Genomic DNA, 26,728 nt, shown 5'->3' with positions numbered 1-26,728 from the left:
GCTCAAAATTGCAATGTATCAACATTGAAAACGAGAGATCAAAGTACCAGCTTCTGCCAGTCTGGCAATCATTCGAGTTTGCGTAAACACAACGATGTGTATGTTTAATTCAATACGTGCAGTTATTTTACACTTTCACTTAATTAAATTCAAATGCCTGATTTCTCTACATTCGGATACACCTGGGATGCAAAAGAACTTCCGTTCAAAAGCCATGCATTGCACTTGAAAGCGCGACTCTTATCGATACCTCTGTCCATTGTAGCTACTTTCCAATATACCGTATGGCAACATACTTTCTATGGATTAAGCAGAAGATATAGTAAGATGAACTTGTTATCTTTTAATCATTATTGTATTAACCAGAGATAAATGAGAATAGAACATGCTATGCGATATAGAAGAAATAAACGAGCAAAGCAATACCACTACATACTTCAGACACTTTGTTATGCATTCCATGCAGAAACGATGCCCACAAGTTGTGAGCGCAGGATTTTTCATACATGTTAAGCAAATTGGGCACTCATAGCGATGCTCAAGTTCTGCTTTAGGACGGGGAACTACTACAGCGATTGTTGAGGATTCCGGAAGTGTATTCTGAAATTAGACAAAAGTACAAGACATGAGTTAGCCAACTTTTAAGCAAATACATAGTCATGGTTAATATTAGCGTAAATATGCACCTAAATGATTATTATTACAACTGATTCTTTTCAAGTAAAATAATATAGCATGCTACATCAATATTAATTATTATTACACAAATCCATATTAAGATTATTTTTTAAGATTCTTACTCCGGTTTTAGTTGAGACAAGCGGAAACTAGCATATATTACCAAGTACTTTCAACAGAGGTTCAGACCAATTACAAATTTCAAGCTGTGAAGTTACTCCAATACACATAAATGTGCTTCACGAAATTACAGAGATGGATTCAATCGCCATAATGGAGAAAGTACATTTCTTTTAACGATTCCTTCCAACGGAAGATCCCTTTCGTAATACAGTTAACGTACTATTTATGCATTCCTCTACAATATACTGTGCCCTTATATTCTCAGACCTGAAGGCTACGTTCTGTAATAATTTTATACTGAATAATTGTCTTCGGAGCTCCCCAACTCAAGATTTTAATTGATATGGAAAGAACATTGAAAAAGTATATAATGTAAAATAAGGGAAAAATCTCACCCTTAAATTATAGCTTAAGTATTCGATAATTTTCCACAATACAAGTATTAGTATAATAGTATCCCATATAACTTAAGTATTCTGTATCAATTAAGTATTCCATAATAATTTAAAGGGTCATTACTGAATTTTCGTAAAAAGGTTAGTAGTAAACTAATCTTCGAACACTCTCTAAGGCCTCAAGAAGTTACATTAAGCTCCAAAAAGCAGTCTGAAGTCAGAGGTACTCTGCAGTTATCTAGGGATTAATATTAATTATTGAAGGATATTAATTGACGGATGTTTAAACTAATTTGTTAATGTACTCTTTCATTTATTGCGTCTGATATTTGATATACTATAAACTGTATTGTTTCGGTGTTCCAGCAGATCGAGTAATCTATTACCAATCAATCTCACTTCCCAGAATATCCTCTTACACTATTTGTTAATACGTAAAAAATTCCATGCGCTAGTTTTCTAATATTTTGATATTGTTATTGTTGTGAAAGACTTTTGCAGATTTTTTATGAAGATTTGTGTAATACTGTGCTAGTTTGCAGAAATTCTGCTCACTTTTTTACATTAAAATATAAATATTTATATAATTTACTAAAAACACCAACTACATTAATAAGGAATAGCACTATAACTGTTTGTGAATTCCTTCTTACGTTAAACTTCGATCAGCACACACTTCTTTAACTTGCTACAGTGCAGGTTCAAAACAAGAGGATTCTAATGCAAGGAGTTTACCTTATCATATTAACAAAATCGTGCAAGAGAAAATTCTAAGAAATGAGACCGTTTGCTACTGAGTTATCAGATCTCCTGAGAAAGGTGTCACAGAACACCGAAACAATACTATTAATAGTGTATTAAATATTAGACAGTCAATTATCTGGGGATTACGTAACGCAACGTCATGATACTTTGACATCAAAAAGAAAAAGCTATACTCACCACTGTATCTGGTCTACTTTAACGGATAACGGTTTCAGTATATCCTGATACCTTTTTCAAATCTAATTATAATCTAATTAGCTGCAAATGCAGTATTTTCTTCAATCATTTTGTGATAGCTATTTAAATAACGTTTCCGTCTACTTGTAATATTTGTGTGATGGTGCTAATTTGACTGATTGGGGATTAAAATGGAAATATCAGCTCCGTGGTTATTTTTCCGCGTACTATATTGACTAATGGCCTAGAACTGACAATGATCAGAACACAAAAGTAACAACAAAAATAGTGGATATCAGCTAAAAGAAAAAAACAGGAAATGTAGCTTCAATAAAATATATAATAACATAAATAGTGAAAGATAAAAAGGGCACGGAACAAATTAACTTAATAACATAGGGAACAAGACCAAGAACAAGCAATAATATTAAAAACAAAACTTGGACAAACAAGAAAATCTCAGAACATCAACTATGTCAATCACATAAATGAAAACGAGAATGCACTCACTAAAAATATCGTTATACTGCAAAACACGACTAAGGTTGGTAGGTACACCTGAGCTGAATAATCTCTGAGCGCTAAGTATTCTATAAAAATGTTCCGAACACTCAGAAGGATGATACAAGTTTCACACTAAGGGAAGTTGCCTTCATGGACTAAGAAGGAATGAGGTATTTGGTCTAGGAATTAATTCGTGCGGTTGGTACGCACACATTGAAGCTGTAGTACAAACACAAAATACATAAATATCTTAAGAAAAATATTGTCCATCGCTAGCCACCACTTTCGCCCATCTGTCGGGCAATGTACGGATTCCGTGGCGAAAGAAGTCCTCATCCTTGGAAGCGATCCAGTCAGAGACCCATGTTTCGATATCTTCTGAAGAAGTAAACCGCTGTCCAATCAAATCATTGTTCATGCAATCGAACAAGTAGTAGTCCGAAGGAGCAACGTCTGGTGAATACGGCGGGTGGGGTAAAACTTCCCATCCGACATTTTCTAAATAGGTTTTGACCGGTTTTGCGACATGTGGGCGAGCGTTATCATGTTGAACAATAAATTTATCATGTCTGTTCTCCCATTCTGGTCGTGTTCTGGCCAGAGCTTGCTTCAAACGCATTAATTGTCTTCGACAACGTTCTCCATTCATAGTTTCACCCGGTTGCAGCAGCTCATAGTACACCACACCTTTCATATCCCACCATATGCACAGCATAACTTTTGCACAGTGAATATCTCGTTTTGGTTGTGATGGACCTGGTTCACCTGGTTTCACCCAGGCCTTTTTTCGTTTAGGGTTCTCGTAATGGATCCATTTCTCATCACCCGTAATAATTCGATGCAGAAACCCCTTTCTGCTCTGTCGTTGAAGCAGCAATTCGCCAATGGTTTTTCGTCTTTCAACGTCTCTGTCTTTCAATTCATGTGGAACCCAATGTGACATCTTTTGAATCATTCCCATGGCTTTCAAGCGTTTGGAGACTGTTGTTTGATCAATGCCTAATGCTGCTGCAAGTTGTTCCTGCGTTTGACACGAATCCTGCTCGAGCAATGCTGTCAATTCTTCGTCTTGAAATTTTTTTGGCTGTCCAGCTCGCTCTTGGTCTGCCAAGCCGAAATCACCACTTCTAAACCATGCAAACCACTTCTGACACGTTCGCTCAGCTAGAGCATGGTCACCATACACTTCCACCAAAATACGATGACTTTCAGTCGCACTTTTCTGCATGTTAAAGTAATGCAGCAGGACACCCCGCAAAAACACTTTATCAGGCACAAATTGCGCCATGTTCACTTAACTACAAACTGGTGTTGTTGACCCTTTAATCCACTGCCCTATGCTACGAACGATACGCGATGACAGGAGTTTGCAACACATGTGTGGATACACGGAACTGTGGGACGCTCCGTTCGTTGCGCCATCTCTTGTCCACCCGCACGAATTAATTCCTAGACCAAATAGATGAGTGTCCAGTATGCAATCATACCAGGATCACTTCAACTTGGCAACCAGAACGTGACGATATATACCAATTACCATACCTAAAATGGGCTGGACAAAATCTGGCATGTTACCCTGGGCATGGTTCCAGTCCGCTTGCCAATGAAGCCTCATTCGTTGCACAAACCAGTTACAAAGATAGGAGTAAGGGAAAAGAGCTACAGGCACATACATCAACGTGGTGTGCTTGAATGTTGTGCTAACACGTTCGTTTTGTGGATACTGACATGTCTAGGCAACGATAACACAGCCCTGTTGTAGCCGATGGCATCTAACTTGAATGTTTTGAACGTGAGTGTGATTACAAAAGACATTCTGCATGCTTCTAACAGCGCTTTAGTCCAGATAAGCACAAAATGTACTGAAACATGAAGCCCACGGTCGAGAGCAAGCTTAACTGTAAGTTCAGGAATTAACAACGAATGAATACAGGGGATACAGATTAAATTCTGAACTGTCCTCATCCGTGATGAAAAAACAGCCAACAGAATTCTAGTCATTGAAACCGTCCCTATAAGACACATTAAAATTAGACATTGTCCTAGCAACCTCGAAACTCTTGCTGGTATTCCTGGGTACTTGTGTGCTATTTGGCGTGTGACTATAGCCAAAGTACAGTCTTGGAGGAGTCAACAGACAAGGTGGAATAGCAAATCAAAAGATGACAACGTAAGTTCGTCCGCGATAATCGTAAGCACAAACATACCACGGGCGTGCAGCCTAAGAACGTGAATCATACCAGTCTTAAAACTAGCTATGATGCAAGGAAAAGCTGCATAGGTGGTTAGTAATACAAAGCATACGAGCTGAAAATTTCCGAGAAATCGCTCACAACAACAGACCAACCGCAGTTCGTTTGTTTCAACATAAAAGGTCACTAAACCTACTATCTCCCAACCAATTCATGTATTAAATTTCTGAAACTCAAAGATATGGAAATGTATAAATCAACTACGTCGACTGAGATTACTTTTCAGCTGATCTGGATTTACCAGAGTGCAAAGGTCCCATTTTAGTCCTGATCATTAGTGGTATATTTTAATTTCATGTTGTGTTTAGTAATATATCCGGTTAATAATACGGCTATCACATAAGTGAGTGTATTCTGTCTGATAGTGTAAAACTTAACCTTATGCACCTTGGTCACCAGTTAGATTTCATTTAGCTAACTGTTCACTTTCACTATCATTTATTGAAATAGGTTAGCAACAACCAGAATATAAACACAGCTATTATGTGACAACTAACGTAAGTAATGTTGTCAGACGTGGTGAAAATATAAGTAGTTTAAAAGTGTTGTATATTATATCTCTTATTAATATCTTCACGAAATTTCAGTATCAGTGTTGAATTGGTATACATCACAACAGGGTTGGCTGGTTTAAACCAGCGGTTTAAAAAAAAAAAAAAAAAAAAAAAAAACTAGTTTAAATCAAAAAACGAAAAATGTTCGTAAAAGTGTAAGTGTTCGTAAAATCTTGATGAACACACATTTGTGTATCTATTGAAGCTTTCCTGGCGACGTATTGTGAACAGGTCTTCTCGGGCTAGCAGACAGGTAAATACTGTTATATCTTGCGACGTTTCGAGGGCTGGCATCGTCCTTATCTTCAGGCGAATATGATGGTGCAATGGAGTGTATGGAATATATATACTCATGTATGTATGATTGGACTCTTCTGATTGGTGGTTGAAATGGCGGCTTCTGATTGGTGCTTGAAATGGCGGGATATGATTGGCGTCCATGTTTTAGTCAGTTGGAATCCTGTGTCTCTGTTAAGGTTCGTTTTTTCTTGTGTGATTGAAACGGCTTCTTTTATCCTCCTGTCCCAAACTCTTGAGCATTGTGCTATTATTTCAGCATCTGTGAACAAAATCTTATGTTGCTGTTTGATGCTATGTTCAGCCAGTCCGGATTTTTCTGGTTGGTTTAGTCTGATGTAACTGTTGTGTTCTTTGCATCTGGCTTCAATGGTTCGTCCTGTTTGTCCAATATATGACTTACCACATTCACATGGAATGCGGTAAACTCCAGGAGTTCGGAGGCCAGGTCGTCTTTGGTTGATCGTATTAAGTTTTTTATTTCTGCTGGAGGCTTGTGTATTGTCCTGATGTTGTACCTGGCAAATACCTCGAAACGTCGCAAGATATAACAGTATTTACCTGGCTGCTAGCCCGAGAAGACCTGTTCACACATTTGTATGTTATCACATTTCACTCCTGTATATTATTTGTATTATATTCAGACCTAAATTCTCCCAGAGATTATACTACAAAAGCAACTTCTTTTTTTTTTTTTTTTTAATGAATGTTTTGTGATTTTTTTTATAGTTTATTATTGTTATGCAATTGCAATCAAAGAAAAATTTTAAATATTGTTTCGTTTTAATAATGATTACTATCGATAAAATACATCGAAATGCCGTACTTTCTGGGGGGAGGATCATACAAACCCCATGAGAGGCATTTATTGAAATCAGAAATATCTTTGGTATCTATTTATGTATAAATGGGTCAGAGCAAAAGTAGACTCACATAATTCATATCTTTATTCACTTTTCTTACTGATATGCAAATTAAGTCGTCGTATTTCTTTAACTTGGACTAATAAAAATCTTAGTGAATTAACTTGGGACTGAATTAGTCTTCTCTACTCCGCAGTATTTTGAAATTGTTCATGTGTAATTCTGTATAATGGCTTCACTTGTGAAACTGTTTATCTTTTTGTTCTTCTGAAATGACTCTTGACAATTATATTAACAAGTACGTAAATATCAGTATTTCTTCTTTTTTTTTTTAATATCAGGAGTCCTTCGTGAGTGAGTCGGCACACGTATCACATTTATGGCCCATTAGTCCCGGTTTCGAGTTCAAATGGAGGGCAATTTCTCTCGTATGTACGCCGAGAAGCGGTTTGAATTCCGCTTTAAGCTTATGTCACACCTTCCAGCATAACCTGGTTGTTGCATAATACGACCAAGGCAAAACAAACTTATTTCTTGCCATGTGTAATATAAATACATAGAGCAAATTATTTAACCCCTCAAAAAAATGTTTTTTTTTTTCAATAAAAACCATGGTTTTTGCCAACCCTCCATCACAATCACTTGGGCTTAGCAGGATCATACATAAGTGTGATTGCAAGTGGAAGGGTTTACAGAGCAATCTAAATTCATCAAAAGATGTAAGAGGCCACTATACATCTAATTTTGCGGTAGTAAGATTTAGAAAAGGTAGCGAAACAATACTAAAACTGTTATCCAGATGGTACGCACGCAGCGGTAAGCACAGTTTTCTTTTCTGTCTGATAATACAAAATGAGTTATTTACAAACTTTAACGTATTTTGACATGTTTGATTTCTTTATTCAAAAACCCAATAAAACCATTTCCATTACTATTTTAAATTGTAACGCTCCAGCACGGGCGCTATATAAGATGTTAGGCTACACGTTAGCGGGATCCACACTTAACGGCAGTTACGAAAATGCACTTGAAAATCCACACTTTACAAAAATTCACTAAAATACAGAAATTTGTTTTATTTATCTATAATTGTTAAGAAGTCTTTAGTAAAGAGAGAAACAGAAAATTATGGTATTATTATTATCACATTATACTAATAATCATGAGTACATGAGCAACTAAGAAACAGTGATGGATGGCATAGTCTATATCAATTCAGGTAAGGTGGTTACCTTGATAGTTTTAGATGTTAAAATTCAGGAGAATGTAAGAATTTTTTTTTTCTTTCTTCAAAAAAATCTGAATAATTTACTGATTAAAGTGGTGTCATTTCTTTTCGAAACATGTGTCCAAGTTCTCGTGCTGTAGCCTTCTAAATTTGTTTATGAAAAATCAATACTATATATATATAGGATCATGATAAACAAACAGGTATATAAACCGTGGGCCCATTCTGCTTAGATTTCGTGATATCGATATATCAATAAAAAGACCATTCTATTTCGTACACACTGCTTTGAAGGCTCCGGAACTAATCAAAAAGAAAGAAAAAAAAATGGTAGCCCACATAATAGGTATTAAAAATATATCATATTCAGTACACTAACAGATCCCAGTATCCCGGACAAAAACCCGGAATTCAAAACTTTCCACAATTCGATCCTCAAATCTGAGTATAGAACCCTAATATCTTAAAATGTAATGAGGAAAAATGACCAATCTCATCATACAATGTACGCTATAATACATTTTTTCGTAAATAGCCAGAATTCTGTAGTAATACGACTAGTATCGTAGGAGGTACAGCATAAAAATGAATGACTAAAATACCAAACTTCGAACCACTGCGTTCATTTAAAAATGTACTTTGTAATATATCAAAGGAAACGGAGTGTTGTTAACAAAATTGGATACCCTTTGCTTGCTTTTCTCGGATAATACTTAGGTCATTCTTTACTCAGGTAGATCTTATTAATGAGTTAAGTCAGTATTTTCATCGCATTTCTCCTCATTCCTTCTACTGGACTACCGCAGTTTTCATTTCCAGTGACCTTCCTCCTTCGCAAAATGCAACATACAACCAATAACTTAACCTGTTCTAAAAACCAAACTCATGCTTGCAATGATCACCTAGCACAGGTAGATGCGTGTTTTCGTAATTACTAATCGTTTAATAAAGATCTAGAGTGCATAAGGGGTATCACTTACAGCAAAAATAGCGATAATAAAAATAAGTGTAAAATAATTAATAAGTGCTTTACGACGGTTAAAATAAGTGAGTGGATATGAATTGGAACTCGTATCATTGTAAAAAAAAAAAAAAAACGTGCTGTCATAACTTTGCATAAGCGCATACCCACCAACTTCGCTCTGTCCTGGTCGGTTAGATAGCATTCATGCTTTTTAGTTACCACCTAGCACAAGTTGGTTTGTTTCTCGCAGTGTAATTTTTAAACAATTACTACCCAATTACTTCCAGTGTCCCCTTTAAATTTCAGCTATGTTACATGTGGTATGCTTACGTAGCTCAGTGGAAATGTTTTGGAAGGAAAATAGTGAAAGAATTATTTTTTTTTCAACAATTATTTCGAGTGGCATGCATAAACCTGACTTATACGTTTCGCAACATCATTGTTTACGTATATACTCGCCATCGCTAACGCGTCTGTTACCTACGGACGCATAATCTTGCGGGGGAAGGTTCTAGAGAGCAGGTCCCCCCATATAAGTTAGTAGCTAGGTTGGTTCCTTTCTCTACCAAAGTTTAAGGACAATGTTCAGCAGACGGGGTCCAACAACTTTTGGATAGCATTTCGAATCTTCCCCAACTCCTTTCATGGTTCCAGAACGGAGTACCTTGTTTTTGTCTAAATTGTGATAAAGATATAAGTACAAGGGCCCCGGGGGCTTCTAACTCCCTTCGCTAGCTGTCCCTAGGTCAGCTATATTTTGTAAAGTAACACATTGTAAATCTTACATGTGCAAGATTGGGGGAGATACAAAATATCAGCCCTATATATATATATATATATATATATATATATATATATATATATATATATATATTTCAAAAATTGAGGTACAATTTCGATAGTTTCTGTGCACATTAGGTTAGTTCAGGTTAGGTTAGGTTAGACATTATTATGTAGGAGTAGAGCATAATTTCAGAAAAAAATGATAAATTTCGCATATTTCTGTTAATATTAGGTTAGTTTATGTTGGGTTAGATTTGGTTAGGGTATGTTAGGTCTAAGTATTTGTATCTTCCATTTCTCCCGTAAATTTTGTTTTTTACGTAGTTCTCGAACCCGTCTGCCAAACATTTACCAAGTTTAATATTTAATTCACATGGTATTGCTGAACGAGCGTGAGCGAGTGACGGCGGGTTAGAGCCCCGCAGGGTCCGTTGTTTTCGGTCATTATTACACCTAAATAGGAAGGGGGACCTGTGTTCTAGAACCTTGCTATCATGCGGGTCCACCTGATACGCCTCTGCGCTAACTCGGTCAGATGCAACTTGTGTTTCTTAAGTGGCAACATAAGAGGCTAGTTGGTGTTCTTTGTACTGTACTTTTTACGACTTATGTTTGTGTGACCCCTCCGGGATTTATGTAAGAGTACCAAACGGTAAGAAATTATATTTTCAAGCAATTTGTTACGTTAAACGTTGTCCCTCATATCTGTGGAATATATCCTAAAACGTATGCTATAGTAATACATGCATTTTACTGTGTCTGAATTCATGCCAGAAATCAGAAGTAATTTCTACGGAGCTAGTTCTGTCTGTCTCAAACAACTCGAACATCAAATAGTGTATTCTTTTAAATTTATGTACAATGCTACCCATCCTAATTTAAAGTCACGGTATTTTTCTTCATGCACAATTAAAATACTACGGGACAGATAGTAAAATTGTGGCAATTCGTAATTCATGAGAGCTCCCCTCAACTTCACCTGAACGGGAATGAGTGCTGTAGATAGATGTATTAAGGAGTATAGAGACGATTTCAACAAAACTGGGATATAGTATACGAGAGTGCCTCATCATTTAGCGAGGACTCACGAAGTGCAGTCTTTTAAGGATTATTCATTGAGGATATAGGAACTTGAAAATGAGGTAAAAATGCGACTTTCATTTAATTACTGAGTAATATAAAATAAAATGTACGTCGGTTTGCGTTGCGTTTCGTTGTGTTTCATGGTATGCGAAGAATAATAATGTGCCCTTGTACGTAGTGTATGAGTATATGTGGGGGATTTGAAACACATATCGCATGTCACGTGCACGTGGATGCTTCTTACTACTTCTAAATGTAATAAAATCATTTTTATACGTAGTGCAACAGTAGGAAGTATCCACGCGCACAGATCATGAGGCACTGTTGTATACTATTACCCAAAACTGTAATTTTGTCGAGAGCATTTTATATACTTTTACTGAAGTCTTCATAAAGTAAAACTGCCAGCAAAGTTAAATTCTATAAAATGCACTGTAATTTCATCCACATTCAAATCATGTATGTCGCTACAGCACACAAGTATGAAAGGCACAGGTTGCTGATCTATGAAAGTTAGAATACCAGAACACGCTCTAAATATCTCAAATTTACTTCTGGATTTTACTCTTCCAACGTTCTGTAAATTCCTACTTACCATGATACCTATTTTTTAATTTTTTCTTTCGTCGCTTATCCCTATCATTGCAGATTGCTTCTGCTCTTGCTTCCTTGTTGTCTTGCACCTTCCGCTTCGATATTAGCCAATAGAAAGTCTCATGCCAATGAAATTACGTCATGCGTTTTTCGTGACCGTTTCAAAGTATTTCTAAATCCATACACACTTTTCAGCGATAAGTATGTTGCCAGTAGCATCTAATATTGTTACCAATAGCAAGTATTTGCTTCGAATAGAGTATAAGATTCAACGATCAGCGTTTGTTTTGTGTGGTGAAGGATACAAAGAATTTTCTTTTTCAGTATAGCTTCTTGAAATCAGTCTTGGAGTGTAATGAATTTATTTTTCTTTTTAACATTCCTCTTTTTAAATATTTGTAGTAGTTATCACATTTCATAAATTTAAAACTTTATTATTTTAGTCGTACGTGCATAACACACAAAATACATAAATTGGACGTTAAATTAATTAGTATTCTATCTAGCCTACGTTTGAAGAGGTAATACATTGTAATAACAATGGTTTACATTAAACAAAATAACAGGTTAATTGTTTCAAACTTTATTAACTTCATTGTCATAGTGATCAATCAACTGTTCTAACCAAGCACCTATCCTCAAAAGTAATCTTGAGAAAATAAAAATTCCATAGATTCGTATTCGAGGCAAATACTCAAGGTTTCTGGCCTGTGGTGTAAGTAGGGTTGCCATATTTCAAAAATAATCCGGGACGCTACTAAATTACGAAAATCTCTGAAATGCTTAAAATGAAGAGAAGTGTTCTATACTAATTTACTTTCTTCCATTAGATAGAATTGTTCAAGTATTACGTAATCACATTTTTAGTCATTTTAGTAAACCCCCCTTAGTTAAGCAAACGTAAACAGATTTAACCCCTCCCTGTGGTAAGCTATTTTTTTTTTTTTTAATTTCTCAAGATGTTTCGTGGTTTTCCGCCTGTTTTAGCTCATTCAAGGAACGATGTTCCCTTTCACACGTTTTGTCTGTTGGTGTTGTGTCATTTTTTTAAGAACAATTTATTCATTGGCAATATGTCCTGGCGGCTTTTGTTATCTTCAAAGAACTTCTTTAGTTGAAATTTTATTTTATTTTTGTTATTTTTAACAACTAAATAATTCACATATATGCCTACGTCAGTATGATCTCCCTCCCCCACTAGTCCACTGCATTTAGGCTCGAACGTGGACAAAAATAATAACAAAGCGAAATCACTTGGGTTAGGTTCAGTATGCTTTCCAGAATATATCCTGAAAATTACCATCTTCTCCCACCTTGGGAAAATCCGCCATCTTGGATTCAATATGGCGACCAGACCGAAACATCGACTTACATTTAAATGACAATATCTACTCACAGAATTAAACTGGAAACTTCGTTCTTGCGTCAGTTTCAAGATAATAGTATAGACTAACGAATGCATGTATGCATTATTCTATGTATTGCATCAATATTGAGAAATGATGGACATTACCTAAAGAATATAGTTATTCACATTTTACAATGATCTTTTATTGGCATATAACTTAGAAACTAACAGAGATATTAAAAAATGCCTCGAAATAAACGTGATAGAGCATACTCGTAGCTTTAAAACGATGGAAGTTATGTCGTTCTCCATTTTCAAGAAAACCAGTAAGGAAACTTGCTGGGGGTCCAGGAGACCCCCACGCGAGCACTTACGGGTTAAGGTTCTTAGAGCATAAAAATATTTAGTCAGATGACCTAAATGTGGTCACTAAGTCCGCCATTTTGGATTCAATATGGCGTCCAGATGAAGAGGCCAATGTAACACTTAGACAGCAGTATCTTACTACAGAATTAAGGTTGAAACTTCGTTCTTTTTGTCAATTTCTAGATAATAGTTATTTCCTTCTTACCTATCGTTGCCATACAAAAATATGTCCGTTATTGTCCTAAAAGAGTATTTTTTCTTGTTTCTATATAGTTCAATGACAAATAAATATGAAAGTACAATGATTAAAGTGCATTTCTGCAAATAAACAAATTTTTTTAACTGTTCACTTGGTAAATTAAAATTTAACGGAAAAATATCTTTCTTCCATAACAATAACAAAGTAACTACGCTAGTCTACACAAACACCGTATATATTTTATGGAAATTATATTTGTTGATTACAGCATACAACAGAAAGCAAAATAAGGAATATTGTGTGTAAATTTTTGTATGGAAATATGTGTATGATTTTGTGTGAATTATAAAAGTCAACATATACTGCAAGGAAGGATCTTCTATATTGTCTTCATTTATTGGAGTCAAACCGTTACTGCAACCATATCCTAGACAGTTGAATGATGGCGCTATAAACACTAAGTATTGGGAAGCTTTGCTCTGTTTTTTTTTTTTTTTTTTTTTAATTTTTACTATTTACATTTCAATATTTTTGACAATTTTGTTATTTGTTACAATTTTAATATACTGTGCTTCAATTTCAATATGTTCATGCGTCGCTTATCCTTCCTTATTGCATTAACAGGTGAAAACAATTATAATTAAAACAGGCTAATTCGGCCATTTTGACACGAGCCATCTTACTACATAATCTTATTTCAAACAATTTTCATTTAAAGCAAAATTAGTGAAACAGTTCACAGGGCTCTGAGGCCGGGACCTCCTTTATATAAATCTCCCGTAAGGGAGGTAACTAGAACTGGAATCATATCCTATGGAGTATACATACATGTTAGAAAACTGAAGTCCACTTTTCTGCATTCATAATTGTTATTATTACATCCTTTTATACAGTTACAAGATAATAGGAAAATAAGATTTCATGGAGCAGGTTCTTTCGCAGTTGTTGTTGGAATTAACTTTACATTGTAATATTTAGATCACCATTGAGTGGAATGTAGATTTACTCCCTTTCACTGTTGAACTTGTAAGAAAATTCTTAATGATGTTGTCTTGCTGAGCCTGAGGTAGGTGGAAAAGTAGCTAGATTGAAATTTCTACTTGTAACACTCTGTTTCACTATAGTTTTCAATTAGAGCTCGCACCGCAACTAGTTCAGGTCATCAGTAACTTTTCCACTGTATACTACACAAAGAAACTTTTCTCCATCCTCTGCAATATCATTCGGTGATGATTGTTCTTCGTTAAAAATAGTAACTTTCGTTCGTAGTTCTGAATCATTCATAAGATTATGGAATCTTTGGCTTTCCCTCTTTTCAATACAGAGCTGAAGTAGTGTCACATCCCATAGCAGCATGAAGTCCTTCATCTGACCCAAAGAATATCGAAGTGCTTTGCTACTGTATATAATCTGAGGATATTTCTATTTGCTTGGGACGAATATGTAAATATCATTCTGAAAAGGAGCATGCGCAATTAGTAAAAACTTATTGTAATCATTAAACACAACTGTCACATCTATATCGTAATAGCTTGTAACGTATTTCTTTATTATTTGTTTGTATGTTTGATTTTGTTGCCAAATTACTATAAGCAAGTAGTATTCTCCATCGATGATGTAACTCTCAAATTGGACATAGGAAAGCTATGCTCTGGCTTTGAATAACTCTCCAGGACTGGAATGAGAGCAGATTTTCTCTATCCTTCTCTGAGAATACACTCTTCAAAAAATGCCGGAGACCAAGCTGCAAGCTTGAATTGAAGATATGTTGCAAATTGTTCACCAGAGTGCACAACGCAGAGTGCGTTATGAAAACGCTGGGTAGAATTAACATCTACGACGTCTTCTCTGATTTGATACCTTTTGTCATAATTCCAAAAGTTTGGATCGTGTCTTTTCTATTAAGATGAATACTGTTAAATGATTTACCAGTCATAAATTTCAATTGCACATGGAGGCCAACTTATTTAGCCGAATCACAGCTTATACCAATTAGCAACCAATCCATTAGCAAGAGATAATAAATCAGGCAAATCTTTATGGGAGGTATTGTGTACGTGTAACCACTCGATCATCGGAGTTCTACGTGCAGATCTAAAGTAGGATGTAACACTTCACAACTTTTGCTGTCACCAGCAACCTCAGCTATAACTAACGTAGAGTTTATCCATCTAGCAACTGTGGACCTACTTAACTTTCGTCCATGACTCACTCCGACAATGGATTTCATCGAGCTCATAAGAAACTGCTCAATGATCACGTTTGACCAAGTTTCAGTCCAATATTTAACTGTTCTTCTTATAGTAAAATGAGGACTCCTTACAAATTTCATGTACTCAGTAGCAGCCTTTTTGTGTTCTAGAGCCACTGTGCGCTGCAAATAAATATGTGTTGTCTTTGGATAGTTCAAATGCCCTGCAGCATGAAAAAAGCGCAACATCATTTGAATGCAATGGAAGTGAAGACTCCAATCACGAGCATGTTCTGCAATAATATAAAGTCGCATACTTTCTACAAGATGGTAATATTGGACACATAATTTTGAAGTTCGACTATAAGTTGTCAGTTGATCTATTTTTTGATAGAACAAAGTAAGAGCTGTCTGAGAATTTGGGTTTTCACTGACAGAACTTGAAAGCAATTATACATTCATAATAACAATATATATATATATAGTCTCCATTGATAACATCTTCAGTTTAACAGCTCAAAATTTAGTTCCAGCGAAATTTTGCTGTGTGAGAAAATGTGCACGTAAGACATTTGAGAATTTTCGACAGCTCATCATTTGAACTATACTGTTACTTGCATACACTGTATTCCGAAGGTCTTCTAAGCCACCTCCTTCCATAATCATACTGATTGAACCCAAAAAAGACATTAAGAGGTTAAATCCTCTCAGACGGACGTCAACTGCAGATAAGGGTCTTCCAGGAGCAGCCAACGACAGAATTTCAAAGACTTTATGGCAAATTGGCTGATCAAAGGTTACGAAAACTATTCTTTGATTTACCTTTTCAATGTCTTTTTCAGCAGAAACAATTGCCATTGATATAGGGTGACCAGACGTACTGATTTTCGCAGGACAGTACTGTTTTTCAGAGTTGTCCTGCGTGTTGCAAAGACATTTAGAAAATCGAGAAATGTCCTGACTTAACTTATTTGCAATACTTTAATGTTTCATTTTAATTAAAATATTTCCTTTACAAAATCTATAACCTGTCCCAGCAATTACTTTCTGAGATAAGGAGATAAATTCCCAAGCTGTCCTTTAAGGAGTTTAAGAGATGTTATGTTTTCGATAACTTTACCTTCTTCCCATTCATATTCCATGTCTCGCTCAAATCACTTTATTCCATTTAAAGTATCAATATTATACATTGTAAATTATTGCTGTTTGAAACGGACAATGTTACGCTAGCGGAAAATTCTAGGATTTACACATAATTGGATACAAAAAATAATTTCAAGTGGATTTATTTTCTTTTAGACAAGAACATAAGATTTTTGAATACAGGTTTTTAATACAGTAAAAACTGCCTTGAACAGGCTCCTTTTAAAATTTATTTTAAACGGAAATATTTCACGGTCCCATGAATTTAAAGGTAAAAAAAATGTGTTAAATTTTCTTGATTGGGCGGAACCTGTGTTGCGAACAACGGATGTTAAAATATACATTTAAACGGAAATTTCCAAGTTCCGAAGTGCAGCGTTTATAAAAAATTTTCGACATTCTGTGAGAGGTTAGGTATATAAACTACGTTGTCTGTAAAGATCTTCGTTTCCTTGTTACCCTACTTACACATTTAACCTTTAGTACAAAGCTATATAAGGCTCTATATACCGTTCGACTTTTTGAACGAACTGCAAAATACATAGTAATTTCCAAATACCAATAACTCGTTCTCTAGCTGGTAGAGAGAAATGGAACAAGAAGCATAATATACACAATAGATCAAAAGGGAGCCAAAAGTAGAGGGAGGAACGCTGAAAAGAGCATAAAATCTACTTTCTGTCTTGGCCTTTGGAACATATATATTTCCATATATATAATTTCACGTACTGACTATGAGCTGTTTGAACCCGAAGAAACCAAATGTATTCAAGAAGCTGTGAAAGCTTGCGGCAATAATCATTTCAAAGATCATAACGAGATTTGAAGAGCGATGATTACGACTTCGTAGTGCATTCGAAGTGTTGATTCAATAGCGACACAGACACCACCAAAACCAACCGGGCAAGTATTTCTTCGAAACGCATAGTCAAAGAATCCTGGCATAAAATTCTTGTCCAATGTAAGTAAAGTGTTCCTGGGACAATGACAAACGAATTTCAGATTTATCGGCAAGTAACATTGCTTCTTTGAAACAATGCCCCTTAACGACCCGTGACACGGAAGGAACATTTTCGATGGACAATAATATTTTAACTGATAAATGCAGGTTTTTGCCAGAAAACACCGAAAACTACATAGTTGTGTATTGTAGCATGAATGTATCATAGTTTTACACTAAGTATATGTAGTTCAAGTAATACAACTTTTTTTCTCTAAAGATAATAAAATTCCTCAAATAACTTTAGCTTTTGATTGGTGCATATTTACAATTAGGGTATATTAGTGCATATTTGCATCTTTTCAGTACATATTTTCGTGATTTTTAGTACATATTTGCATGCATATTTTGCCACTTTTTAGTGCATATCGATCCGAAGTCTAGTAATGACATTCCGGCTAAAGGAGACGTACACTTTCTGATAATAATAGAATTGGAACCATTTTTTGTTCAAATGTACTCCCACCGCAGGGGCGGATCCAGGGGGGGCGATCGGGGCGATCGCCCCCCCCCAGAAGAGGAAACTTTCTTATTTTATATGTATAAATAAAACCCATCCCAAAGTTTGGAGCCCTTAAACGTAGCAGTATGACAACCCACCGCCCCCCCCAGAAGTCGGTCCTGGATCCGCCCCTGCCCCACCGGGAATCGAACTTGGGACCATGAGTACCGTATAGGGTATTATGTCAGAATACACCGCTTTTGCAGTGGTATAATTGAATATGTGAAGAAAAAACATTAAACCAGACTAGGAACAGAATGTTGGAAATTGGCTCTATTAGGTAATTTCTTAAATGCAGCTTTTACGAACATAGTATAATTATAGTTATGCCTACAACAACAATAAAATTATTGTAGACTATCCCTAGGGGCGGCTTCGCCCCCAAATCCCCAATTTGCTCGGCATACAGCCTCGCACAATATACCAAATGCTCCTATGTGCTACTGTGGCAAAATATTTCGCGTTCTTCTTTCTGTCTTTCATATAGAATTGGATTGAGCTAAAACTCTATCACAAAATTCAAACACCTCGTATGGCAATTTAGTGAACCATCCCACCTCTTTTCCTTCCCTTCTACTTCAAGTGGCAAAAAACGCTCAAATACGTGTTTAATTATTTTAAATGAAAACTCAAACTATAAACTTTCATGTGTCTAACCATAAGGGATCCCGAGATATGGACATCTTAATAATAATAATGACAATTCCCATCCCTTTTTGCCCTCTAGGTAAAATGTCAAAAACGCTGAAATACGTATTGAACTATTTTAAGTGAGAAGTCATATACCAAATTCCTTATTTCTAACCTTCAAAGATTCTTAGATATTGATATTATAATAATTACAATCACTGCCCCTTTTTCTTTCTATCTCTTTTTTCCACATTTTACTAAAGTATTGAAAAACGTTGAAAGGAGTGTCAAATTATTTTAAATTAGGAATCCAAATACCAAATGTCAAGTCTCTAACTTTAAAGGAATTTGTAGGCCAGAGAGCCGCCGTAGGTCCATCGACGTGCGAATGGCGGGCCGGTTTCGGGCGCCGCCGACGGGCTATCCGCCATAATCCCGCTGCTCCCCTTCCTTTAGCCGATACCCAGCCGCTGAAATCCCCCCACGTATTTTCCCATGTGCAAGACGTAGTCGGAACAACCGTGAACCGCTGCGGTTTGCCACCATTAATTTCTATTCACTCCGCCTTCTCTACTCTTAGAGTTTTGGCAACAGTGTATTTGTACTTAAGCGCTGAAACCTCTATACCAATACATGGTTAAAATTCAAAATAACTACCACTTGAACGTGGTACTTGTATGTTAATTTAACACCAAAATGGAAAATAAATTAGAGATAAAGAGGGTCCCTTAGCAAGAAAGCTCGCCCCCTTGAGTGATGCACCAACCTATATCTACATGCACCTTCTACATGCAGTTAGAAATCTAAAGCACCATGTCGAATGCTGTGTCGCGCCGCGGTTTTTATCCTAAGACATTTACCGGACAGTGTGTGTTAGATAAGGAAAGAAGGGTAAAAAAGAAGATAGGAAAGCGCGTGAAAAATTTTTCACCTCACCATTGGCTTGGGTAGTAGGAGGAAAAAAACCGAAAACACATGGAGTCCAGGGAAACCCCCTTTATCGGTCATGCACATGCTCAAGTTATTTAAATGGTAAACCACAAAGAGAAGGGGTGGGAAAAACATGTAAAAAAAACATATTTTACTGTCTGCAATATTTCAAACTTTAAAAGTTGGGTGTGATTTTAATATGTTAGATGTCTGTAATTTGGTGGGCTAGTTTGCTTAGTGGGATATATTTTTAAGCATGCAATTTGGGCTTCTTCTTCCCCATCATCCCGTTGCTGCCTGGTTTCGTTTTGTCTTGGCCGGTTTCTTCCCTCCTCCCTTGTCTTTGGATCAATGTATTCTGGATTTGGGATATACATGTATCCGTTCGAACTGGTTATTGGCTGTAGGTGTGCATTTAGGATTTTCAATGTGGCAATTTTGATATCTCTAGCTAGTTGTCTGCTGGTTTCTCGGTTTGTAGCATCGGTTAGTAGGCTGGACAGCCACACAATGATCCTATTTGTGGCTTCTTTGATGGCTTCATTCACATATTGTTTGACGTGGTCTGGTACTGATTCAGGTTTCTGTTGTTGTGCTTCTTTGGCTTGCTGTCTTGCCTTCTGTTTTTCTTGTGGTGTATGCGTCACATTTTGTTCAACCTGATGTTGGCTTTCCACCGTGTGCTTCTTTGTGAAAATTGTTCTTGTGGAGGCTCTGCATGACGAGGCCGTTTGGGGCAGCTGCCACTTCCGGTCCGATTTCCATCCCTAACACAGGTTGCGCAGAACATTCTTGAAATGGGTCTGTTTGCAGGTGTCACTATGTGCTTCCCCACAACGGAAACAAACTCTTTTTTGGTTGCACTGCTGCCTACGATGCCCAGACTGGTAACAGTTCCAGCATGGGTCTGGTCTTGCCTGTACTTTTGATTCTTCTAATTTGTGGTGCTTTCCGTTTCTGTGTATTCCATGCATTATCAGAAAATGGACCTGCTCTGGATTTGTTGTGAAGACCCGTAGTAGCGGAAGTGGCCCATCTGCCGATTGTATTCTTATTATGTTCGAGAATGCAATTGCGTAACTCTAGTTTGACGGGTTCTAAATCTGCTTCTAGTGGTACCCCTTTTATTACATAAGTAAACGTTGGGGTTTTTGGCTTCTGTTTGCAGTTGGGACCATTGCTTCTTTTCTCTACTGGGCCTGGAAAGGGCTGATTCTCCTGACTTTCCGGTTAAGCTGTCTTTCTTCTTCTTCTGGATTTTACTTCTTTGAATCTTCCAGCTTCTTCGTCTTCTTCATTGTGGCTCTGAGAAGGGCCACTTTCTCTATTTTTGCTCTCTGACGGATAGGGTTTTCGTCTCGCTGTGCTTTCGGGTGAAACTTTCTGTTAAAAGCATCGAGTTTATCTTTAAAAGCCAGGCTAGCATACAAGTCTTCTTTCTTTTGCCGTTGCTGATCCTCCTCTTGGTTTTTCACCTGTGTTTGGTCTCTCGCTTTGTGTGCTGGTTGATTTCTCATCTTTGAGGTTTGCTCCTGTGTGAGTGTAGTTCCGTGGCTCTGGAAAGGGCCACTTTCTTCTTGTTCTTCTTCAGAGCTCGGCATCTCCTCCCCATTGTCGATCACGCAGTGGACACGAAAATCTTCGTGGTCGAAGATGCGCAGAAATAGCTCTCGAACAACCTGAGTGGGAAAGTTTATCATAAATCTCCTTTTTCTGACTTGGGTTACTTCCATCCCGGAAGCGTCCATGTTTTCTTTATCTGGCTTTTGACATCCTCTGAGGTCTTAAATCTGTGACCGACGGAGTACATCACCACGGGTAGCAGTTCACTCTGTTCATTCTCTGGTTCAGCTATGACGATTTCATCTGGTTCCGGGCGCTGTGGCCGCTCTTGTCTTGTATGCTTCTTTGCGTTGGGGTTCTCTTGTCCCTCCTTCTTCTTAGCTGATCGCTTCTGTTTCGGCATCTCGGACTGTTATTGATCTATTGTTTGAGAGTGTGGCTCTAAAAGGGCCGAATAACTATGTTAGGATTTTGGACCTTATTTGCTCTACTTTCAGTGTGTATTGTATCTATGCGAACTAAAAAGAACAGTACTGAGTTCCTGTCAACCCGACTGTCGGCAAAGTCTGTTCAACCTATACGGCCAGTGCGAATCTTGATCCACGATAGGGGGTCCAACCGACAGAAAAACAATGACTATTCCACATAGAAAGCAGTGTGTGTAGGTCAATGTTGTGTTACTGAGTTCTTTATTGCGCAAATTTTCTTTCAGCAGCCTATCTGAAAAGACTGGCCGCTGGCTCTCTTCTCTAATATAACTCCTTCAGTTTTCACCGTTAGGTTTCCGGAGTATTAGACTGCAGGCCATCTGATCTCAAAGTTCTATGACGACAAAATCTTCAACCGCTATCTTCTCTCTGCACACATCGCCTTCCAAGCATATCAAAAGTAGCTCGTAATTGTCAGTGAGAATTTTAATTTTGGAGTTTATTGTTTGCAATGAGCAAAGCTTTAGACAGTATATTTGACATTTTTGCCAAGTAATAAATAACGTAACATGTTCTTCTGTAATTGGTCACGAAAATAGTTTTGTAAGTCTAAGAACTGTCTGACAATAGTTACATGAGTACAGTGCCACCTGTTAGTCTAGCTCAGCGGACGTTACCGAGTTCTCACAATTATTCAGCGGTCATTCGTCGAAAAGTCTCTATAACACCATCTGGCGGAAAAACGACAACTACCATCTAACTTTACGACGACGGCAGCCGCTTCGTTGGATTTCCTTCCTTCATTTTTCCTTCACTTCGGCGGCTATCCGCCAAAAGGCGACAGCGGACCGATGGTAGTTGGCGGCACTTTGCACATGGGGTTGTTACTCGCCTCGGTTACCCCTCGCTTCTATTCATATGAAAACCAGAACAAATGACGTTCACCACGCGAAGAATGAAGAATTGTGGGTAATGCAAAGCCGATCCGTTCCCGCCACACGACCGTAAACATGGAAAATCGCCACGATCAGCGTATGATCCGAAGGTCACATCCGTCGCAGTACCGCGTTCGCGGTTACTCCGGAAAAACCGTCATCGGTACGCCAGTGGTTGCAGATACTCAACCGACTCGATGTCTCACGCCTCGTTCCCGCTCAAAATCCGATTATATACCGCCATAGTAGCGATTGACCCGGCGATGTGCGGCGGATAATTGCTCATAGGGTAGAGACTTGAAATTTAGTATTTGGTTATCTTATTAAAATAATTTCCACCCAATTTCCCTTCCTTTCTTCAAATTTCCAAAAATTCCTGCCTTAGAGATACCCTACGTCACAAATCTTATCTACTGTCCGAATTTCAAGTTTGTAACTTAAACGGTTTGATCTGTGCGAAAATCAGTTATGCACTCAGGACTTCATCTTTTATATATGAATTACAATAACAGCTTGTGTAATTTCCCAAGAAAAGATCAAATGCTATTAAAAGTCACAATGAGTCCCTAGTCCCTTCCTAATGTTTTCGTGTTGAACCCCAAAAGTCACAGCTCTCCTGCTGATCAAGTAGCTAGCGAACGTATCTTTGATCTTTAATGCATGATGTTCTGTGGTTTGATTCTCGATGAGTGAGCATTGAACGCATTACAGTGGTTCAGATCCAACTTTAAACTCTAGTTTTCGTTCTATAAAACATCGCTTTTGACAAACGACGTAAATACATATTAACCAATCAACCAACCGAAAAGTCTGATTCAGAAAGCTTTTCGGTAAGGAGCGCTGAAGATTCTATATTTCTCATTATTCAAGGTAAAAGTAATTGAAGTTTTGGGACTCGAATTCGATTTTCATATTATTTTCTATGACACAATTTTGAAATATATATTCTTAGTTTAAAGAGTGAGCCGTCTTACCCTCCTTTCTACAGCTGTTTGTCCAACGAATGAATCATATTCTCGCTTCTTTGGGGCTTATGGTGACCGCCTCAAGGAACTAGGGACAGAAGTATTCACAATTGAAATATCTGTATTAAGTACTATCAAGTATACTACACATTTTGATTAGACACTGCTAGGCTTGTCACACAGATTGGATCGGTCGGGAAAATACCATATTTGTATTTCCCAACGATAAATGATGGAAGTTAAAAAAAAAAAAAGACCTTTGTGGGGGAACCGTCCCCTCTGCCCCTCACGTGGATCTGCCAGTGCTTGAAGGTCAGCACATTTCTTCATCAGAGAATTCTTCTCTTCGTTATTGATCCTGTATATAAACCCAAATAGGTCATAATGGTGGTTTAGTTGAGAAGACGTTCTTCTAGTGAGCTTACGGCTTGATCCAAAACATGAAAATGAAAGCTACTTTTGAAAGAAATCTTGGGATCCGTAATGCGCACATCAGGGGCCTCACATTCAAAATGATTTTTGGTCTTCCGTGATCGTGATTATAACCAGGGTGGAAAAAAATCATGATTTTTTTTAAAAAATCATTTTTGTTGATTTTTTTGATTTAAATCGATTTTTTTGATTTAAATCAAATATTTTTCCTCGTATAATACAAGTCGCGAACTGACGAAAAAGCATTAGGAATTAGTATTAAATGCTAATTATGCCATTTAAGTGAAAGTATTGGGGTTGAATTTTGAATTATCCCCAATCGTTAACCTATATCAATCCCAAACAATGTTCTTTAACCCTTTTAAATTATGGCTCTTTTAAATGTAAATCATAGACTTTCAGTCCAGCAGCTACAGCATCATCCCTATTTATCCTAGGATCATGGTACATACATCACTCTCTATAGAATAGAACAGCTTTTGAAACGGTAACATTCACATTACCCTATCATGTCCCTGAAGCGGGAAATTTTGAGAGTAATCGGCATTTTTAAAAAGAAAAATTGATCCCCTCTGGATTCCCCTGTGTTAACGCACAGATCTCAAAATCAACTAGGAAATACTAAGGGCTGTACTAAATGTGTATACAAAATTTCAAGATTCTATCTTGAATAGTAAGGGTGAGGAAACTATTTAACAATGAGCTAAGAACATTCCCACAATGCCCCAGGTGACCCGGATGTAATATAAAAAATTCCTCAGACATCCCTATTTATCCTAGGATCATGATTTGTACATTATTCTCTTCAGAATAAAACAAATTTTCAAACGGTATCCTTCAAATGTCTCCATCATGTATCAGGCGGGTAAATCACGAAAAAAGGAATTTTCTGTTAAAAATATCTTTTTTCTTAAATTTTTACCTCTGTGGACCCCTCCCCCTGTTTTAAGGCAGAGATCTGAAACAAATCTGAAAAATATACTGAGGGGTGCACTGAGTAAATGTGCAAAATTTCAGTCTTGTAGGTGCAAAAGTAAGCCCGCGAAAAATAATATTCCCCAAATACCCCAGATTCCCGTATAAAACAGGATCTAAGGTAAGTTTCCTGAGACATCCCTATTTATCCTAGGAGCATAGTACGTAAATCATTTTCTTCAGAATAGAACAGCCTTTCAAACGGTACCATTCATATGTCTCCATCTGAGGCGGGAAAATCACTAAAAAAGTTTTTTGTTAAATATATCCTTTTTTAAAAACATTTTTGCCCCTCTGGACCCCGCTGTTTCCACGCAGAGATCTGAAAACATCTGAAAATTATAAAGAGGTGCACTGAACGAGTGTGCAAAATTTCAGTCTTCTGAATGCAAAATGTAACCCGCCAAATATAATAATAATAATACGCATAACAAAAAATATATTTTTAAATTTATGACGTCATCACACACTATGCCTCAACGCAGAAAGGCATGGAAGCATATGTAACTTGTTCTAAAATGTCTCCAGTCTTAAAGAAAACGAAATAAAAGGCCTTATTGGTACTTTTTTAATCGAATAATGAAGATTCTATCCTATCACCAAAAAATAGTGATATAATTTAAAAAGTTAAGCATTAAGGAAAAAATACAGCAACGTTTATCAAAATGACACTTTTTTCACAAAAGTTACTGATATTTGGCAGGGGCCTATCTTTAAAAACTCAGAACTAGCTTGCGGCATGAAATACATAAATTTCGCCTAAAGTTATAAAATTAAAAAAAAAAAAAAAAAAAAAAAAAAAAATTGGAGAGAGGATAGGATCCCTCTAAATACACCCTATTATCTGGGAACAAACAGACACGCACAAAAAGGAATTTTCGTCTTAAATATCGATGGTGATTTCTTCGTTGGAATAGTTAACGATTTTAAAACCCAAACCCAATGTTACGAAAAGAAGAAAGCAGGATTGCTCCGTTACGTATTCAAAACGGGATTTTCCCTAATCATCCTCTGCATGACACTTGTTTTCATACTATACTGTACATTTGAGTCTCATTGTATTATGATTAGAGTAGAGGGGGGCAAGAGTACGTGGGGGGTAAGGATACGATTCCCTAAAATCAGGTGAATATATTCGCGTATGGCAATAATGCGTCACGTGGAGTTTGATGTTAATGGCGTCTAGAACCTAAACAAGTTTGAGTGTGCTGCGGCAAACTACAAGCTATCTAGGTAATTATTTATGTTTTTCTAATAGTTTGATATAATATTGGGACATAAGTAGTTAATGAATATCTTACACAATGTTTTAACGATTTCAAAGTACTATAAAGCGTTAGTTTCTAACATATCCATTGTTTGACAGGATGGAGTAAATTGACTTTCTTCCAACAGTTGGCTGTGCAACATCAGGGGAAAGTCAATTGTGTAGTGAGGGGGCAAGGGTACGCAGATACCTACGGGGCAAGGGTACGCGTGCGTACTCTTGCCCCTTCTGTTCTATGAAAAAGAATTCAATTTGATTTAGAACTAACAAACAAAAAAGAATGTAGATTCCGTTGTAATAGAGAGTGACGGCAAACTTAACGAATACTGTTTCCCATATGTAGCCTCTAACGTTAAGAATTCTGAAGAATCCTGATATTTTATTATGTACGAGAAATAAATTTTTATTCTAAATACCATTCCTTACATAACAGTATCTAACATACTGTTATGTAAGTTTTCGAAACAGATAAACGTGTGAGATAGTGACATCTGCAGTTATTGAATAACGTTACGCTTGCTTATTTTATTCAGGTTTCAGAAATACTACGCTTTGTCCTCTTTTATCTTAAATGTCAGTAGTCTTCAGTAATAA

The 26,728-nt window shown here is 36.9% G+C and overlaps 1 protein-coding gene across 3 annotated transcripts in view; it reads right to left on the bottom strand.

Moving 5' to 3' along the window:
- Nucleotides 1–11,664, bottom strand: part of LOC145680456 (TNF receptor-associated factor 6-like) — a 71,800-nt gene extending 60,136 nt beyond the window's left edge. Inside the window, exons 1-2 of one of the 3 annotated variants that reach the window (XM_081751005.1) lie at nucleotides 11,262–11,552; nucleotides 437–600 (exon numbers count right to left, since the gene is read on the bottom strand). In XM_081751005.1, coding sequence (XP_081607131.1) covers nucleotides 437–600; nucleotides 11,262–11,264 — 167 coding nt within the window. In that variant the 5' untranslated portion in view covers nucleotides 11,265–11,552. Of the gene's footprint in view, nucleotides 1–436; nucleotides 601–11,261 lie in introns of all 3 variants that reach the window. The other 2 variants (XM_081751006.1, XM_081751007.1) reach the window with 2 other exon arrangements.
- Nucleotides 11,665–26,728: the final 15,064 nt, after the last annotated feature.

The sequence above is a fragment of the Thermobia domestica genome, chromosome 3 (assembly GCF_964235325.1).
Source record: "Thermobia domestica chromosome 3, izTheDome1.hap1.1, whole genome shotgun sequence".
Taxonomy (NCBI): domain Eukaryota; kingdom Metazoa; phylum Arthropoda; class Insecta; order Zygentoma; family Lepismatidae; genus Thermobia; species Thermobia domestica.
Note: the sequence above shows the minus strand (reverse complement) of the source record. Positions and strands in the feature narration are given on the sequence as shown.